The sequence below is a fragment of the Pleurodeles waltl genome, chromosome 8 (assembly GCF_031143425.1).
Source record: "Pleurodeles waltl isolate 20211129_DDA chromosome 8, aPleWal1.hap1.20221129, whole genome shotgun sequence".
Taxonomy (NCBI): Eukaryota; Metazoa; Chordata; class Amphibia; order Caudata; family Salamandridae; genus Pleurodeles; species Pleurodeles waltl.
Genome location: NC_090447.1, coordinates 1,380,897,806 through 1,380,918,363, shown reverse-complemented (window position 1 = coordinate 1,380,918,363; position 20,558 = coordinate 1,380,897,806). Strand labels below are relative to the sequence as shown.

General features: G+C 42.4%; 1 protein-coding gene across 3 annotated transcripts in view; it reads right to left on the bottom strand.

Moving 5' to 3' along the window:
- The window catches only part of FAM76B (family with sequence similarity 76 member B), a 102,144-nt gene extending 95,575 nt beyond the window's left edge, over nt 1–6,569 (bottom strand). The window contains exon 1 of one of the 3 annotated variants that reach the window (XM_069202404.1): nt 6,202–6,569. In XM_069202404.1, coding sequence (XP_069058505.1) covers nt 6,202–6,285 — 84 coding nt within the window. In that variant the 5' untranslated portion in view covers nt 6,286–6,569. Of the gene's footprint in view, nt 1–5,743; nt 5,835–6,201 lie in introns of those variants that run through there. The other 2 variants (XM_069202405.1, XM_069202407.1) reach the window with 2 other exon arrangements.
- Nucleotides 6,570–20,558: the final 13,989 nt, after the last annotated feature.

Below are 20,558 nucleotides of genomic sequence, written 5' to 3'. Positions count from 1 at the left end.
GAGTACATATTGGCACGGAGTGCAATAGTTAAGAGCAGAGTAGTGTAGAGTACAGTGGCGTAGAGTGCAGTGGCACAGAGTGAGTAGAATGGCATAGAGTGGATTGTTTCAGAGTAGAGTGAAGTGGCGTAGAGTGGAGAGGTGTAGGGTAGAGTGCGGTTACGTAGAGTGACAGAGTATAATGGCACAGAGTAAAACAGTGTAGGGTGGGTGCAGTGGCACAGTGCAGAGTAGATTAGAGTGCATACAGTAAAATGGAGTAGAGCGCAGGGGTACAGAGTTGAGTGTCAGAGTAAAGTGCACTGCAATAAAGTGTATTAGCATAAAGTGCAGTGGCGTGAAGTGTAGAGCAGAGTAGATTGGTGTGGCCTAAACTGGAGTGGTGTATAGTGCAGTGGCAAAGAGTTCAGTGGTGTAGAGTGGCCGAAGAGTACACTTGCATTGGGTAGAGTGGTACAGGGTAGAGTAGAAAGGCATAGCATGAAGTGGCGTAGAGGGGAGTAGTGCAGTGGTGTGGTGTAATGTGGAGTGGTGCAGAGTAGAGTGCAGTGGTGTGGAGTGGTGCAGAGTAGAGGGGAGTGGAGTATTCATGGTGTGGTAGCACACTGCCATTACAGACAATACATTTTCAATCAAAATGGCCATTACATTTGCACAGACATTTCATTTTACTAATAAAACTATACAGTACACAGATAAGTGTGGAAATTGCATCACCTGGTTTAATGATTTGTTTAGTTCATATTAAAGTATTTGTTTCCAAATCACTTCAGATTTTTTTTTTTAAGTGCTTTATTTGTAATTCTGATATATTCTGAAATATTTACAGTCCATTTAAATGTTGTTGTGTAGTAAAAAACTCTTTCTTACCCCCAGCAAGATGGACTTAAGTGAGAGGATTTATGTGACAGAGGAAGAAAGGTAAACAAGCACCCCTTGAAAAATAGTGCCTGGCATTTGACCTCTGTCTTTGAATGCACAGCAAATGTGACGAGGTAAGAACATGATTTAAAGGCCTGTTAACAGAAAGCGAGTTTGTAGAAGAATACAGAAAACATGGTTTAGGCACGGGGAGGGGCAAACTGAACCCGAAGAACAGAAAGCAAATAAGGCAAGTGAATGGAAAGCTAGAAATTGTGAGTTACAAACCACAAAGCCAATGGTAATCAACCGGAATGCATTCCTAGGTTAACTTTCTGTAAGTCCCCAAGATGTCTTTAGGAAAATAGACAGCTGTAATGTCTGGTAGGCTGCGACCAAAAAATTGGGTAACACTAATCGGCTCCGGACTGTTAATTTTGTGCAGAAATAGTTTTTCCATCACGAATGCCAAGTGCAAACATCAGCACTAGCAGTAGCAATCCGTTTATTTGCCCAGTCAGCCAGCGAATGGCTTTTTTCAGGTTATTTTCATTTGACAGAAGTGAAAGTGGTTTCACCTAAAGTAAAAGAACATTTAAATTGCTACTTGTCCATGGGACAGGTTGCTTTATAAATCTACTTGTCCTGTATAAAAAAATAAAGTAATCTACTTGTCCCTTTGGTGTTATGTAGTGTGACGACAAATTATTGTTGCATGAGCAAATCTACACATGCGTATTTGTTCATGCTAAATCTATTCACAAGTATTTTCTAGTAGTACGATTTCTGAACCACTTTTGTAAATTCCTGTGAATCTATGAAATAAGTAAATCTGCATTAATGCTAAAACATATAATGGGTGCACTTTTGTGACTTTCTATAAGAATTGGGCCCCTAATTAGGTACGGCATTAACCAAGATCTTTTGTTTTTATTAAAATTCTATCTCTCTCTCCATCAATTGGCTGGGATCACTGAGAGTGATAGCATTGTGCGTTCACAAGGAGCATATCGGCACACAAAGTTGTTTTGTTGAGTGCCAGGAACTATTGTGGCAATGTGTGCTTTTTGAGACCGAAAAATATTTTTGCCATTGTTTGTTACAATGGTGAGGGCCCAGCAGTTTCCGCCACAATAAAGTTTTACAAAAGCCATATCAAAACATGCACTGACCATTGTCAGATCTATTGGTTTTGCCAAAGCTGGTTTATTCTCATGTTTCCCCATAATCTTATTGAAAGTGGTTACACTGATTCTCCAATATGAAGATGTTTGGGAATACTAGCTTGTAGCAAAACATTTTACTAAATGATCCATCAAAGAAATGATAGTTGAGCAAAACGTTTTTTTGACATAGTTACATCAATGTTTTATTTTGAAAGCATAGAAACAATCTTGCTTTCAAGCTTCTGTAAATTCTGGGAGCATTATATGTAGCCTAATTTTGTTAAATTTGGAAACGTGTGTACACATTTACTGGAACCACTGTCAGTACTGCAGTCCGACCTTACAATAATTATTTAGAGAGCTCATCCTAAAAATAAAGGCTTTTCATTAATAAACCATAAATACAAGTTTGAACAGCATTAACATATGGACCCAAACATTGCCTCAACTGCAGACAATTCCCTTGCCTGCTCCATGGTACTGTAAACTGGCAGCCAAAGGGTTTGTGCAGCAGGGTGTTGGGCCTTCTTCTCCCAAGGACATAACATTAAAACTTGTTGTCCTTCACCCCCAAACAATATGTCCTGGGCCTTGGGCTATAGGAATTCCACACCCAGAGTCTATTGTGACAATATTTTACAATGAACACACTTATCTTTTGATCAGCAATTGTGCTATAGGACGTGCAAGAAAACATTGATCTTCACTTATGAACTCTCAACTTCGATTATGGGGAATCAGCTAAACTTCATATACTTGCTATGTACTGTCCAGGAAAGTACAAAACAATCCAAACCCTTTAAATGAAAACAGTTTGCAGTGACACAAAGAGCATTTTAAATGGTGCAGGCAGTTTCAGAAATTACAGACATTATGTAGCAATGCAGTTCCCCATAGACATCAAATGTGTAAAACCGTTTGATACATTAGACCTTTTGATTCCTGGTCCTTTGGGCTTAAGTGTACAAAAATTATTTTTGGGAAAAGTGTTGTATCTTGAACTTTAACCACTGCAGGTCAGCACAGCATAACAAATCATCAGGAAAAGTGGTTAGCTCTGGGAACACACACTCATTTGAGGGCTTAAAATGAGGCTTACCAATATGGATAGCATCACTGAAGGAATATAGTGCCTCCAACCCCCCCCAAAAAAAGTCTGGTTACCCAGAGCTTGCAGATGCAGACCTATCCTAAATGTAACTTTGACGGACAGGGCCTGGTTTTAGAGCACAGATAAATCACACAGCAAACAGAACTTATAGGTTCTGGTCTTGCAAGCCTTGAAATTACAATAAAAAAATAACATACATAAAAAGCTTTGGCTTTAGAGCAGTGCTTTCCAAACTTTTTAAAACCACAAAACACCTAAAGCGACAAACTTTCACGGCCCACCTAGCTTTCAGACATGAGATGGGTGATTTTTTTAATGTAAAAAAAAAAAAAACATTGTGTAGCAGTGTCCTGTCATTTACAGGCTGGACTTTTCCATTGAAATGCAACTAAGTTTGCACAGACATACAGTTTAAATGATAAAACCATATTGAGCACAATTTAAAATGTGTGGAAATCTGATTTCAGTGCATCACTAAGTAAAGAGTTCTGATTTGTTTTGTTCCTATTAAATTTTTGCTTCCATCACAATTCAGAGCTACAAAACAGAAGTGCTTAATTTTTTGCTTTCATGGTTGCCGATTAACTACAGGTCATTTACAAGTATTTACATTTTGGTGTATGCTCCAAAAAATTAAATCCCACAGCCTCTCATTCCATATTCCCTGTACCCCAGCAAGATTGTTACATAATTTACCTTACTTTTCCTTCTCTGATTGCAAAGTGAGAGGGGTTTGTAAACACCAATCCCGTGTTTAAAAAAAAAAAAACTAAATACTCACCAATTTGTCAGAAGACAGAGCCTTACAAATGACCTCTGTCTCTAAAGAGCAGCAAATATTAGATGAGAAATACAGAATTCCAATGCATCTTAATTTATTGTTTGAACTTTACAGAAAAAAAGAAAATTCACCTTGTGAGCCACCAGTGGGTCGCAACCCACAGGTTGGTAACGACTGCTTTAGAAAGCAGAACTATCTAAAGTTACAGAAGGACATCTATCCCTCAAGAGACATAGCTTACAGAGTTTAACAACAAAGTAATTTCTCAGGCTAAACAAACTGAACACGCTCAGGAAAACAGACATCAGACTCTACACTACACGCTCAGGTTTCCTACAGGAGTCACACCACATTTCACAGGTCAGGCAGACCGAGGTCTTAAAGAAAAACCATGCTTAGTGCAAGTCTTTTGCATATTTAGGTTAGAGCACTTTCGTGCTGGACATGTTGTAATCTATCAGTGGGCTTTTAGCCGTGCCCACTGCACGCCCATCACTATCACTCATCGATGGAATTGCCTTTCAAAAATCCTTTCTTATCATTGGTAAATGCTTTAGGTTTGTCCCTCCTTGGGGCAGTTTTGTTACCGCCCTGGCCAGAGCTAATAGCTCTAACTGGAGCAAACGCGAGACCCATTGCACTGCAAATGCTTGTTTAACTTTCTGTTCTTACTGGTGTACGAAACTTTAGGGGGCTCACTGCAAAGTACATAAAAAAAACCACCCGGCTCCCTGTGGAGCTCTCAGCCAGGATTCTGTGCTGAGTGGGCCTTTGTTACACCACTGTCCGTTCCACAGATAGGAATTCTGGTGAATACACCTTTAATTTTTTGTTGTACCCCGTTTTAAAATTTGGAGTAAAAATTTACGGAATTCAAAATAAATATGTTGTGTGACCATATCTGTGAGTCTCTTTTTGGTGGTTTGACGGTCTAGCAGGTGTTTTTTAAACAAAGCTGGTTTTTCAAATGAACGGCATTGGGAGAGACCGATATTTTAATTGAGGTGATGAAGTGATCTGCGTTTTTCACTCTGAGGGGACGCCAGACATGTATTAAGGTGTTTCTGCCTGACAGAGTTTCCGCATATGCGTTAAGTCCAGACTTAAATGTATTATTCTTTCGTATTGATTAATGGGTCAATTTTCTTCCTTTTTTTAGGTTGAAGTCTATCAGACAGCGCAGCTGTCTGGTTTGCTAACAACATTCTAGAGACAAAAATAAGTACAATAAGTGGCCGGGTATACAGAGGCGCAATCCAGGTGTACCACATAAATATTAAACAACAAATTTCAGTACATGGTGCTCTAGGGAGGGCGGAAGGGCCACTTAAAATTCAAAAGAGAATCTGAGGCTCCTTATTTTAACATCACTAAGACCTCTCAGCAACCCAAACAGTGTTGAAATTTCAAAAGATCATGATTTTAATTAGTCTGTTTTCTTCAAACATATAGGGTATACACAAATGTCGTATTATAAATATTCAATGTACCCAACACGTGTTTCGTGGTTCAGGATTATTGACCTACAACTTCACCAGGGCTACAAACAAAAACATAAATTAACTCTGCATTAGCATCATATACTCAATCTCCTAATACCACCACCATAACCACGTCGGTGGGAGTCTTAAGAAAGAGTTTGCCTGCTGATCAGTGTGCTTCCCAGGCTGTACATGTTGTAAGAACAGTGGTCTGGTTGCACCCTGAGTGATAATCTGCACGATTTTTGCGGCGATTGAGGTGAGAGGGCTCCGGTTTGTAATAAGGTGGGTGGCTGCCCACACGCAGAGCTAACTAAAGAAAAGAAAGCGCGCAATTAATTACCCTGCAAAAATCTATGGATTCCAAACCCCAGCAACAACCAGTTATCATCCTTCGACTACTTCCTGTGGGCGGGGCTTGAATCTGCCAATAGTGCACACCAGCCGGCTCGTGAAGTTACCAAACCCTAAGCTTCCGCAAGAAGGGCTGCCCTGCGTATGCTTTTGGGGAGCAGGCAGCTCGGACTGTAGCCAGCAGGTTAGCCTCTGAATTGCCCCTCAAGATGAGAAGCGCTCCAGGGTCCCTCCCACACGGCCGGTCCGCTCAGATGCTGAGGAGGCTGTTGCTCAACGCCAGCAGCGAGCCCAGTGACTCAGCGGCAGCTCGGGAGGGGTCAACCCAGATGAAGCAATTCTTTAGGCCTTAACAAAGGCAGTACACCCAGATAAGTGTTAGCGATCTGGATTCTCAACATAACATCCCACCACAGGCCTGCGCTGTCCAGTCCCGTAAACACGCACCTTACAGAGCTGTTGCCCTTGGGATAGCTCCTCGAAGGGGTAGCGTTGATGACACTTGGTGCACGCGTACAGGGCAGAGGCCATCCTGCGGCTGAGGAGAGCCGGCACAACTCGGGTGCTGGACACCGGCGATGCTTGTAGTCCGCACACCAGCGCGTCTAAGGGTCTCTTCGCTTGCCGGCCTTTAGCGTTCTCGGAGTCCCAACCCTTGGCCGGTCAGAGGTCTCGCTGTGGCCTACGAGCGGCTCTGGGGTGTCGAGGCTCAGAGGAGACCGTACGTCTGTTCCCGGTGTTTTGCGACGGTATCCCCTACTCTTGCTCTGGTGTCCCTGCTGCCGTCACTCTGCCTCGCCATGAAACCCGGATGCAAACAGACCGCGACCGACCAGCACAAAGGCTGCGCGTAACCACCCAATAGGGTTTGTCGCACGCCTGGCGCGAAAAGGGGTTTGAATCCGCTCCGCCAATGGAAAGGTGTGCAGGCGGCTCGGCTACCATTGGAGCAGGGATGGGGTCAATGCGAGCCCGTGCCTCCTTGCAGCCACAGCGACGCCTCGCGCGTCATTAGAAGCTAAGTACGTCACAACAGGCGCAGCCGTTCTAATTTGTTTGTAGCTGGTTGCGTAACAGTATGGTAGCCTTCGTGGAGAATCTTATTGAGAACATGGCACGCGAGAGGGCCAGCTTGCAAGGCTCTAGGAAACAATGCGCCTACCTTCTGGCACTACGGCAGTGCATATTTTTGTACGTTATGTAAATATGTATGATTCTACTTTGGAATTAACACGTTGCTGTAAAAAACCTGCGGGGAAGTGCGTTAAGATCTGTAGAAATATTTGCTGCTGGAGTAAGGAGTCGTTTGGTATTGGCAGGCTCAACAGTGACTCGGACACTAACTAGAAAAAAGTAAACTGCACTCCCTGTTTATTTGCACCGGTTCTCAATGGTTAGAAAACAAGCTGTTAGCAATATGCTCGACCTCCGTTCTCGCACACCTCTCTTCATCTCCGTTTTGAGAGCCCTGCTTTCCCGTGTCACCACCATACGACGGATCTTCGTTTAGCATTTCAATTGGAAGATACTGCCTGTGTGAACTGCGTGATATGTCATAATATTCTACTTATCTCCCAAACCAGTGGCGTGATTGAAGAGAAGATTCAAGGTTGTTCGAGGATATTGGGTTATTGAACTACTTTCTCCTGTTGGGAAAAGTGCACATTTTGGATGGCTCAAGGTGTCAAGCGCTGTCGCAAATTGACACTGCAGTAAGCTTTGCCTTTTCTTTTACTATTTTGTACCAATAATCCCAAAGCAGAAAAAATACACATTCTCAACTGTGGAAGCTCAAATGCTCACTTCAGCTTATTATAGTAAGGTTCCCAGCTGCTTCAAAGAGTTCTCCACGCGGTTGCTGCAGCACGTTACAGCGATCTCGGATGAAGCAGTCGCATTCACCAAAACGTTGTAGAGGAACACGTAGTATCCGCTGCCTTCTCCACAAGTAATAATCAGTCTAAAGGGTAGATGAGATTTAAAGTACGTTTCTTTAATGCCAAAGATCCACCACAGTCATCAGCACTTGTTCAGGTTCAGGACGAGTCTCCAATTGCCGTTCCATGCAGACTCCAGAACCTGTCCAGGTGCTGATGTAATACGATTCTAACTCCCACAGATAAGGATATAAATAACACACTACAGGAAAGTAAATAGTTGCAATACTAAGAAGCAACATTAAAAAACCACGCTGTAATATATGTATACATATATATTACAGCACATATTACAAAAGTGTTCTAGCTATTGCGAGACTTCATGATCTTTATTGTAATTTGTGAAGTGCGTCCACCAGGAAGAAGTCGGTTCCACCATTGCATACTCGTGATAGCAGTTTTATTGCCCTTCCAAACCAAACGAGCAAGTGCATTTTTCTTAAACCAGACTCGAGAATGCCCCTGGCTTGTTGCCTCTGCTTCTTTTATGGAAGTTGTACACGTCATTGGCACATGCCTCACCTAGCCCTAGAATTTGAAACAGCAAGTATAATGAGGACATGAGCGTTACCACTTTTAATCTGCCAATTTTAATCGTGTAGTTACAACTCTTGGTGAGCCTCCGGATCACCCGTCTGTGTTCCTCAGATGTCCGCGTTCCTTAAGCAGCAACACTACATGGAAAGTCAAGCTTTTGCCTTTGTACATCTTAAAGTTAGCCTGTAGCTAGCTCTGTGAGGTAATGCTCATGCTGCAGACATGTTTGACTCCTACAGCTGGCCACAAGTTGTAAACTGGAAAGCAAGGGGAAAAGAAGGTGTAAGGTTCGGTTGCAAATGATAAAAAGTTTATACTTGGCTCGTATGAAATTACTTCAGAACATGTTTGGGCCTTTCCTCCTTTCACTTGTCTTTTTCAGGCTGCTGTTCCAGACACAGCCTTTGTGTATTGATGCCCCTTACAGCCGTGTTTGTTTCCAGCGGGAGCACCCACAACAGACACACAAAGAGTTGTGAGGTTTGTCATCACCACAACTGCAAATGTGAGTACAGAAGACAAAAGACTGGGCCTCACCTAAAGGGCCTCCTCAGTTTGCGAATCAGAATAAAAACAATTCTGACTAACGTGTCAAAAATTATTCTAAATTCTATTAAGGACATGGAGACCAGGATTATGCTTCTCCTTCTTTGCTGTTTATTAATACCAATTCCAACAGCAACCAATCAAATATAATATACTGCATTTCCCATAAATCATAGCATGACATCACATCTCCTGCACCTATAAATTGCCTTGTCGCCATATTGGCATCCTGTTTTTTTTGTCCCCATCAGCTCTTTTAACTTTGTATCCAAAAAAAACCAATGTCCATCAAATGGAATCCACTGCATCATCTTAATCATATTGGCGAGTCGAGGATAAGACTCGGGAACTAGGGACATCCAAGAGACCGACATGATCTCCAAGAAAACTGAACTTCGGAACTTCATGTTCAATTATTCGGATTTCTGCTCGGAATCCTGGAAGAATAAAGAAAGAAAACACTAATACCCAATGCCAGATAGGGTAAAAAAAAAAGCACTACATGTGTACATCTCAGTACACAATATAATTGTAATTTAGGTAAAAAAAAAAAAAAACACATAAGAGTATGTCAGCACTTAATAACCAAAACAATATAGGACAAAGGACACCACATATGAATACGTTAGTACCTGTGGGTGGGATAATAGAAACAAACTGCTAACACTTCAGTATGATAAACAACCTTATTCAGCAGTTGCAGATTGGATAATCCTTGCCTCAGTGTCCTTAATGGAACTGAAAATTCTTGACGTGTTAGCTAGAAAATGTTTTATTCTGTGTCGGGACCGGAGGCTTTGGATTATGCTTGTTTAAAGCTGTTGTAACATAATTTAAACCACATCAAGAATAGTTCTAATAAAATGAAGAAATACTGAAAGATAAAAGCAAGACATTCTGAAAGTACGATCAGTAATCCAAGACACTGCTCTAATGATATCTTGACTCAGAGTACCTAGATTGTAGTATTTTTAATTTGTTTTCTTCTTACTGAGTAAGCACTAAAATCGGAGTTATCATCACTTGCTTTGGAGAAAAAAACCATATATTTGGTGTGGTAAAGTATCAGAAAGTTGAAAGGAAGGATATCTAAAGAGCCAGGAAGACGGAACCACCATTAGGATGCTGAAACTCCTAATATTGTCATTGTGACTCCCCTCACATTGCACCACACTTAACCTGGAGTTGTCTGGAAATGAAGTACGTAGTCTGAATAGGAATCCTCTTTGACCCTCTTGTAATGGTGATAGACATCATGCCTAGGAAACAAACCCAACCTACCTCAAGATACTGGGGCTTATACATCCAAACGTTCTGCAGGCATAACTAAATATAATAGAATGGTCAGTTACGTTAAAAAATTGTTCTAGTTGAAATATGGTTGGGATGCTATCTGTGAAGGAACCTGATGATGACATTGCCAACTCCGAGAACAGAGATGTCAGAAGGGAAGGAAATAACCCACAGATTCAGCTGACTAGAGGAAGTCTATCCACTGGTCTACCATAAAGGAGGGGACATTTTTGTCTGAAATTGTATACCAATAAAGTTTCACAGAAATCATAATAATCCAATGGAAACAAATTATTGTAGGAATTTGACGAAAAAGACAACTGGGACTCTGAGGGAACAAAACCCTGTCCATTGTACCCGAACCTCCACCTCTTCCAGGCAGGGTATAGTGTTAGAAGGGAAGGGAAATTTTAGATCTGAAAGAGCTGAGAGGAAAAAACAAACTCTTCTGGTCTGTATTAGGACATGAAACAGAGGTGGTCCTGGAGGGAAAAATGGGGTTGTAGAATCACAGAATCCAAAACAAAATCAGGGGGAGAACAAAAATTGACTTAATTGTCCCATGTTATTTTAAATGGATCGGAAGCCAGTTTGAGCTTTCCTTATGGGGTAACTAGAACAGTTCTATTTGGGGATGGACAGTGTATGCTGATATGCTCAGGATGATCAGAAATGGGGCAGAAGCCTAATGCAGGGAAATTCTCCACATTTGACGAAAGACGTCTGTGTCTAGGGCCATTGGACCTGATCTCTAAAAGAAATCATCTCTTCAAATGAGTGGACAGGAGTATGCAATTTTGACCTTTTGGCACTGATCTCAGCTATACTAGTGTCTGAAATGCGTGAGGAGGAGCCTACCTCTGCTGGGATTTCAGAGGAATGTTGGGAAATAGTCAGTTCTTATTTTGCTCTGTCCTGGCAGATGGACTTTTGGCACTTCGATACAAAATGTGAAGACCATAATGACAGATCGGCCAACGAACTGGTAAAGTTGGGATCTTGTCCTTCTCAGTGAGGTTATGTAATGGAAACATTTAGATATTGTCTATTCTCATTCGAACGTCTCACTGGAGGGAACAAAAAACGAGAACTCTCACACAGGATCTCCAACACCTCCAAGCTGTTCACCGGAAAAAGGAGGTTAGCCCTGCGGGCCACTGAATTCTGGTAAAAAAATCTTTCCATATTAGGACATTCATTCTCAAACCGATGTCTGAAAGTTGAACTGAAGACCGACAGAAGCAGCAAAATGGCCCTGTCATTCCAGGCAGACGAGTGCTATACCTCTCATTGCAGTCTGCACCTAGACTATGGAATCAGCTCGAATCAAGTTCCTCCTTCAGAGAGGGTTGAAGAGAAAGAGTTGGTGCTGGCCCGCAGGCATGCAATCCTGACCAAAATTGATGAGGATACCTTGGAATTGTAAAAGTGTGAGTGAACTACCTTCAAGACAGTGCATAAACCATTGTGACATGAGGGGTAAGTGGGCTGACCTGAACTCAGTCTAAGGCCAAGAAAAAAAACGATTAAGAGGATGAGAAAAAAGCTTCTGTTGGCTAAACCAGAAAATCTAGGTTCTGAAGGAGATAGACGGGTCAGCTCCAATGGCGGAGCATTAGTTGCTTGTCTTGTGCCATAAGGGGAGTATCAAGTTAGATGGGCAGACAAGCATTTCTGGTGCTAAGACTCTTGACTGACGGGCCAAGGAATAAGGAATGCCGCAGGGAAGTGTTATGACCCTGTGCCACTGGTTATCTCGAGGGGAAAATCATGGAAGAGAGAGAGGAATCCCTATAGTCTGTGTACTCTCTCAAGTATGTCCCACGAGAGATCTCAGGAAGAGAATTCCCTCTAACGAGGAACCTAATCTGATATCCTGTCACTGTGTCTAGGACCCATGGGTCGGCAAGCAGCAGAATTTCAGTAGAAAGAAAATACTGTGTTCTATCTCAGAAGGCAACATGGAAGAATGAGTCATTCTTACTCTGGCAGTTTTAATCCAACAGTACTGTTGTCTTGGGATCCAAAGGAACTTCTCTATAGCAATAGGAGGTTTCTCAAATGCAGGACGAATGACTCCAGTCTTTGGGCAAAAGTTATGATTGGGAACTACTTACGTGTATGGGGCTGGTTGGTGTCCCCGAATACGGGTGTCCCTGCTGGATATTTCGAGGCAGGATAACTTGGACCTGCCAAGCGTTGTAGATGGGTGGCCTGGCTTGCCCTGGTCTTTGGCGCACTTGTTGCTCGATAACATGCCGCCAACCAAATGGATTGCGGTAGAAAGCTCTGTTGTTAGGAATCGCTTTGGTTGGACACTGGCTGATGGTGTTTTACAAACAGTACACAGTGTTGTTGTCTAGTATACAACACGTTTTGGAGCAACCTTGTAAGGATGTCAAAGTTAATCAGCTTATATGTGTCTTTGGCAAGAGCCGCCATGTCAAGTATCTTCTACAGCAGGAGCTTTTAATAAAGGTGGCGAAAATGGGTTAAACATTACAATATCGGGGTTGTCTCGTAAAAAGCAGTCCGAGTGGGATAGCTTACTGATGTCTCTGTCGTAGGCATTGGCAATAGGAGTGGTAGTCCCCTTTGAGGAATGAGGATGTCGGAACACGTCAAAGTCATGGGTGTCAGGGACCCAGGGCGGTTTCTCCTCTAGGGCTAAGGGGCTGTGCTCCTCTGAAATTCCTGCACATCAACATTAAAAAATATTAAATAGATCAGTTTGTTTAGAGATACAGTCGTATCTCTAAACAAATCCATGCCTTTAAGTCTAGGCTGTCTGTCCCATGGTGCCTTCCCCGCCTCGCTTTGAAGTAGGAGACGGAAGCCAGGCAGTAAATCAACTTTCTACACTGACGCACAACACAGGGCGTAGCTTTTTAAAGCCCTTCATTTCCATTGTGGTCTATGGCAGTATACACTATAGGCAAGTGACACTTTTAGCGTCAAGGTTTCGGGCATTGGAGTCTTCATCCCTGCGTGAGGGTAGCCATCCGTCATTTATAGGCATAGATCCCACCCTTTCTCCATTCGTCACGCAGTAGGAGTGAATGCAACCACATGCAACTTGGTACTTTGGCTTCGGTAATGGTAAGCAATATAATACTAACTTTGGGTTATTTATATTGTGTTGAGACTCCTTGTCACCTTAACCTCTCCCACTGTGACACCCCAGGCCCTGGCTGCAGATCGCTGGCCCCTTCAGTAGTGGAGCTGCTGTATTTGTTCCGCCACTAAATTGTTCCAAAAGATGAGCAGGTTCTGATTTAACTTGCAAAGTTTATCTACATATCCGAGTTAAGGTCAAAGTGAGAAATATGTGCTTACAGGAAAAGCAGTTATCTGCTGTATGGGTTTAAACCAGCCCTATCTTCATGCCCTTAACATTAATGCCAAAAACATGGATTGCTTTGCTAACAATGAATGTTAGACGTTAAGGTAATATGTGCCAGTGATTTAGTTCCTCTCTTTTTTCACATTTTACTTAATGTTGCATTCGCCAAAAGAGTTAGCTGTTTCATCATGCTCTGTTTATGTATGTCTTTTTGGTGCATTTTATTACTCTTGCATAGTGCGTACCTTGACTTGTGCCAGGTGTTTATGAGGGGCTTTGATTGAGAGAGCTGGTATTGAGGCTTAAGGCAGCTCAAAGTCTCTGTCAGTGAGTTGGTGACTCTGCAGAGCTCACAGAACAATGGTCATGCATTCCAGCTACAATTGAAATTCAGTGCAAATGTGTGCGAGGTTGTGAAAGAGGTCAAATATTTGGAAGGCAAAAGCAAATAAAGCGCTCAAATGTGTATGGGTGCAGTGTATTTTGAGATGGTAAAATGAGGGAGAAGCGAGGAAGTGCATTCAGGGGACAGTGAAAAGAGGGTGCTAAAGAGGAAAGAGAGGAAATTGAAAACATGCAGATGGATGGGATGTGCAGAGAAAAAGGGCATACATAGCTAAGATAATGCACACATAACTGAAGGCCAGACTCCTTTCACAGACCTCAATAATATTTAATTCATAGTCTCAGAATTGAAACATTTCCAATGTTAATTATATATAAGAAATCATTGTTGTTACTCTTTTATCCTAAACAGATGACAATCATTGACAAAGCCAGTAGGACTGTCAAGTTTATATGTATCCGTTGTGTTATATTTTTGGATCGAATAACATCTCGGAAAGAAACCAAAATACAGGTTTGGTGGCACACTAAGGGAATCAAAGAAATTGATTTTACATGTCCCTTTTAAAGAGCCCCCAACTTTTATCATCCCATTTAAAGACCTGTCTGCACATATTTCTGTTTGACTGATTGCAGCCAGTAGCTGTGGGTGCATCCCGATGCCTGGTTAAAACAATTTCTTGCAAAGTCAATGCCACATGCAATACAAGACACTGCACAAGCACACACTTTAAAGGGCCTGAAGTTGTCATGCCATACAATTTTCACATAAAATAACTGTTGAACTTATTGCAGTAAGACATGGAGCAGTTTTTAATGTGTTTAATATTTCAAGGCTATACATTCACACTGCTTTATAAACCTTGCTTTCTCACTAAATTCATTTGCTTTCAAATGCACCATTTGTAAAAAAAAATTATTTGGAGGAGGACCGATCCTGGATCCCACATTTGTCTATTAGGCTTGCTCGCTTCACTCGCTACAAAAAAGTCATACCCAACTTTTACGCCCTACCACTTTCAAATGTCACCAGCCACCACTGTCAGAGATGGAAGTGGCATGAGAGGTTGCAGACTGGGACAGATCTTGAGATTTTCAGCAATATTGTTTTGACCTAGGTGGAGGCATCACCTGACTCAGGTGGAAATAAATGCAAACCATCAAAGTCGGTGGTTGGAGGAGTGATAGAGCGAAAATCTGCTAGTGGAAAGCGTTCTGACTGTGAGGTAAGGGGGGGTCATAATGGAGGTCTTGAGACCTAGGAGCTGTAGCTGTCATGTGGGATCAAACATCATCCCTATGGTCTGTAGTGTCCTGTCTGGCTAGGGTTGGCGTCGCTGGGGTGGAAAATAAAAATTGTTATGACCTGGCCTACTGCCTTAGATATCGGGACAACAGTTTGAAAACCTCCATCAAGGCCACGTGGCGGGTTGGGCCCCGCAAGTGTTGACGGCTTCTACAATATTAACTGCCTGTCTGAGTACCTGCTAGAGGTCATGGAGTATTTCTGAAACATCATGGTGGCTGGCCATGAGGGAGAACAATGTGGCGGTACACCAAAGTGTAAGAAAGAACCAGTTGAACAGAAAACAGCAATATGTGTGTGCTGGGGAGGTGGACCGTAAAAGAAATTCCTCAGGAGAACCTGTGTATCCAATTGACTTGCCCTGGCATGTGGGCGGCGATTATTGCTCTACTGCGTGTACTGTGCAAGAGCCAGCTTACTCTTGCAGAACTACCTGTGTACTCGCTTGGCCAGATACAATCCAGAAAATCCAGAGTGCTCAAATCATGCTTGCAGGAAAACAAGGTAAAACATGACACAAACTTTCTGCGCCGCAGCACACTGCCTCTCTGCCTCCAAGCACCCCTTTTGGGTGCCAATATTAAATGGGCTGAAGCAGAATAACAAACTGAAATAAATATTTAGGGTGAATTCGAAGTCTGCTTATCTTGTGCGAAAGCAGCAAAGAAAGAGGACGTCAATATGGTGACAAGGCAATTTATAGGTGCAGACGTTAGGATTGGTGCAGGAGCTGTGATTCATGGGAAATATAGTTTTTTTTTTTTTAAAGTAGATTTTGATTGGCTGCTGTTGGAATTGGTATTAATAAACAGCAAAGAAGGAGAAGCATAATCTGAAGCCTCCAGTTGGGACATGGACTCTGCAATTCCGCCTCACCCCTACCACATACCAAGCCTGATCAGCAACCTGCTTCCTATCAAAGTCTTCATTAATTTTTAAAAAGACCACTAGTCACCATCCTGGTCACCTCTGTATCTGGATCTCCACCCTCAAACCACAGAAATGCAGACAATACACTTCCATTATTCTCTGGAAGCTGTCTTCGCCCTCCATAACGTGACATGCAGATCAAAAACACCTCCAAATGTATCCCTCTTTCCTTTTGTTTGTAATTAATACTGTGAGCCAAACTGGAGAGTAAGCATCGGGTGACATCTACTCCAGCATTTTCAATGTTTTCAGCTGTTGCCCCTATGTTTTTTGTATATATAGTTTGCTTCCCCTTTTTAGGTCTTGGCCAGATAGTACTTGCTCTGTTTCTTCGAGACATGTTGTTTACTGATCAGTAGGCTTGGAAGCTGCCCATTATTTACAATTGGTTGGCATGATCCTTCTTCTCATTTGCTTGCATCCTGTTGCTCAGCGATGCAGTTATCATGTCTTCTTCTTGTGTATTGCCCTCCCCTAGAGCATTGCCCTATTACTTGTGTCCTTACACTGATTGCGCTTTTGGGAACTATTTCTTCCTTTTTGCTGAAACGGAGTGCATCTTTTGTAGTTGGCTCTGTTCTGTATTACTCCCATGTCTGTCTGCTCCCTCTCTCGTTTTCTGTGTTCCCTCACTCCTGTTGCCATCCTGGCCTCCACCCACAATAAAAAAAAAAAGAAAAGCGCTATTACAAGTCTCCACTGGCTGCGTCTCAGCACTTTTTTTTTTACCTTCTACACACCTACTCTCTACCCTTCTCGTGTTTTGTTTTGCTTGCGCATCTTCCATCCCGTTTTGCTTATTTTTTTTGTTCCTTCCTTCTCTGCGTTGCTTCCTTGATACGTACATCTCAGCACATGCTTGCACAATGCCCTTATTTCAGTGTAAAATTATCAGTGTTTGTGATCATATAAAGATGGGTCCGCAGCACATATACCATTTGCTGTTCTCATCAGCATCACAAAGTGGCTGCCTGCGGCCCACAGCGTTACACATTTGGTGATTATTGCAGCCCAGGTGTCGCCAGGTAACCACCCCCAGGCGCTGAAAATCTCTTTAACTAGATTAGACCAAGTGGGCGACGGGGCAAAGTGCGTCCTGGGCAGATGCGTGAGGAAAATCGAAATTTCCCTGACTACTTCGATGGCCAGATCAGTACATTCTGTGCCTCGAAGCTGTCCTGAAGCCCGCACACACCCAAGGGGATGAAAGGCACCCAGGGACCCAGCAAGTCAAAAGGCAGTTGCTATGTATTCATCAAATCATATCGGATGTGATTGGGCAGGACTGACATGGCTGCGGAATGCTTCCCTTATGTTATACAGTTTCTAGTTATTTACAATTTGTACACATAAGGGAATGGGGCACATAGTTGTGAGCCGTACTGCTCAGGATCACACATTGTGAGCAAGCAGTGAAGCCTGCATTAGAGTTCCATTATCTTGATCGAAAGCCTACACATGGAGGTTTTTGAAACTTTGTTGCTTGTGTGCGAGATTCTTTCCGTGGTATAGCATCACTCGGGCTAAATATGCTATCTGCTTTTCTTTAACTTCTGTGTTCTTTGCCTCATTTAATTTGGCGTTTGTCCGCGTTTTATGTACTAGTAAGAGTTAGCGAGTTGCAGTGTGCTCCCAGTTTTGGCATTTATTGAATATAAGGTGCAGAAGGGATGACATGATTTACCTAGGATGACACAGTTCTACCAACTGCGGAAAGCAGTGATTCAAATTCAAGTCTAGTTAGTCTATGTCTTCTCCATATGCTTTGTGCCTATGGAAGTTTTACTGTCACACCACCTCTGCTTTTTTTTTTTTACCGAATAACATCTCTACAAAAATATACTGTTCCACGTTTCAAATTCCTAATGTGCTATTTACCAAATGTTGGTTCGGTGGGTTTATTGTTGTAATTCTTTCTTTCACTCCTTTGTTTTATCTAGGAATAGGCTTGTACACTAGTAATTTCCTTATCCTCTAACTGCAACAGTGTCTCACTCCTCTAATGCACCCCTGCACCCAAACATTGAGCTGCCTGGATTAGCAGATGGCAAACACATTTTAATAATTACCCCATATGTCTCAGAAGTCTGAAAAAGTTCCAACAAGATGGGTGCTGTCAGTGCAGTGTGTGCACAAGAGGAGATGGGTTGATGCTTCAGATGGCATGTGCACTTGTAAATATTGATTTGTGTTTCAAACAGAATGTGAGCAGATAAATATGATTGAATTTTAGGTACGTAGAACCCAGAGTGTGAGCAGATAAATATGATTGAATTTTAGATATATAGAACTGGTTTGGGGTGGCTTATTTTTTCAAGTGGCACTCTATGCTGTTCTGGAGACTCAGAATTTGTGTACAGTGACTCTTCACAGCAAGGTTGTCTCTACCTGGAGTCCCCACACCAGAGGCACAAAGAGATGTGTACTGTCTGCACCCTGACTATGAACAGCCACAAAGACAGTGATCATGAAAAAGTGTCAAAAGGCTGGTCTCACCTAAAGTACCCTTCAGGCTCTGAACAACCGAGATTGCAGCCCCACCTTTCACTTCCTCCATCTACCGAGGTGCCAGTGATACAGGAAGGGTCAGTGGCAGCCCCTCTCAATAAAGGGAGCTAATGCAGTCTTTTATAAAAGCCTTGTCTTATTGGCGCCACTTTAGTGTCTAAGTTAGCTCCCTCCTGCTTCAGAAATGTCTGCGATACACTCCCACTATTTGGTGCACAAGAACATGCCTGGAGTGTGGCAGGCTTCATTTGTACTGCCACAATAGCAGCAAGACAAAAACATATTTTCTGTGAAAAGAAATTACAATATTGGAAGGAAAGTGCTTTTGTTAGGTTAACATTAACTTTTGGTAATTAGCTTTTAATGCCACATAGGCTTCTCCGGCTTCCTGAGGAAGGAGTTACGTTACTCTAAGTGAAGGTAGGACCACAAATGCCCTATTCCAATGACAGTACCCTTCTTGCTAGATATTATGACAGCAGCCTGTACTGTCAGGACTCTGACATTCGTCAAGACTTTGTATAAGCAAATTATGTTAAAGCATACTATTCATTGAACGCCTTCATATTAATTTCTATGGTGATCTTTTCACTAGAAGCATGATAAGAGGACTTCAGGGACCAATTTCGCTATTAATCAAGCCGGCTCTGCCAGTTCTTCTTCTTGCCACATGGCCAGCTGTTAATAGGCTCCAAATCCATTGTCATTACTTTCCTCTTCTGCCCTGCGCTACTTTCCCCATGGGTGGATGGCAAATAGGGCCGCAGCAGAGGAAGTCACATGCAAGGTGCTTCTCAAATGCAGCTGGCGCCCCACCTTTCATGGTCTGTTTGGGAAACTACCCTTTGGTGTAGATGCCTATTGAATTAAGGTCTATAAAGCCTGCTGGTCATGTTTTAAAATCCTGCAGGGCCTTTCAAAATGGCTAAAAGACAATGCCAAAGCAAATAGCTCCCTCATTGCCGAGACCTATTGGCTTTGCCAATGCTTGTTTTTCTTCCCATTGTCTGTATGCCTCCTCTCGCTGAGCATAACCTGTTTGCCATAATCTCTATTACTATACTTCTTGGAACTACCCAGAACTCAGTTACAACATCACAACCTCTCATCCTGTAAAACTCATACCACTGCAACCTAACAATACGTAGTCTCATCAAGCCCACCTATTGATCACACTAACTAACTGCATGAGATCACCTACACCACCACCCATCACTAATGATCACATTAATAACGAACTCATATTTATTCAATCCACCGCAAAGAACCTGGAACAAATGCATGGAATGGTAATCTAAACATTGGACTTAACACTAACCTTGGGTTCCGGCGCAGAGTGCTGCCTGGCGTAAAGCACTTCAACGCCTCGTTGGGGTAGTAAGCACTATATAAATGCAATTACATTCAGTCTCTTTCAGCAGCCTTTTCGTAGCTTGGTGCCAAGCCCTCTACTGTTTCACATTCCTTTCTCAGGCACCCTTAGCTTGTTTGTAACTTAGGAACAACACTTGCTTCGTTCCATTAGCACAGGATAAGTGTCTCTGCATGCCGGAATAACTTGGGAAGCGCCACTGCCTTGTAAATACAGGGAGTGCAGAATTATTAGGCAAGTTGTATTTTTGAGGATTAATTTTATTATTGAACAACAACCATGTTCTCAATGAACCCAAAAAACTCATTAATATCAAAGCTGAATATTTTTGGAAGTAGTTTTTAGTTTGTTTTTAGTTTTAGCTATGTTAGGGGGATATCTGTGTGTGCAGGTGACTATCACTGTGCATAATTATTAGGCAACTTAACAACAAAAAATATATACCCATTTCAATTATTTATTATTACCAGTGAAACCAATATAACATCTCAACATTCACAAATATACATTTCTGACATTCAAAAACAAAACAAAAACAAATCAGTGACCAATATAGCCACTTTTCTTTGCAAGGACACTCAAAAGCCTGCCATCCGTGGATTCTGTCAGTGTTTTGATCTGTTCACCATCAACATTGCGTGCAGCAGCAACCACAGCCTCCCAGACACTGTTCAGAGAGGTGTACTG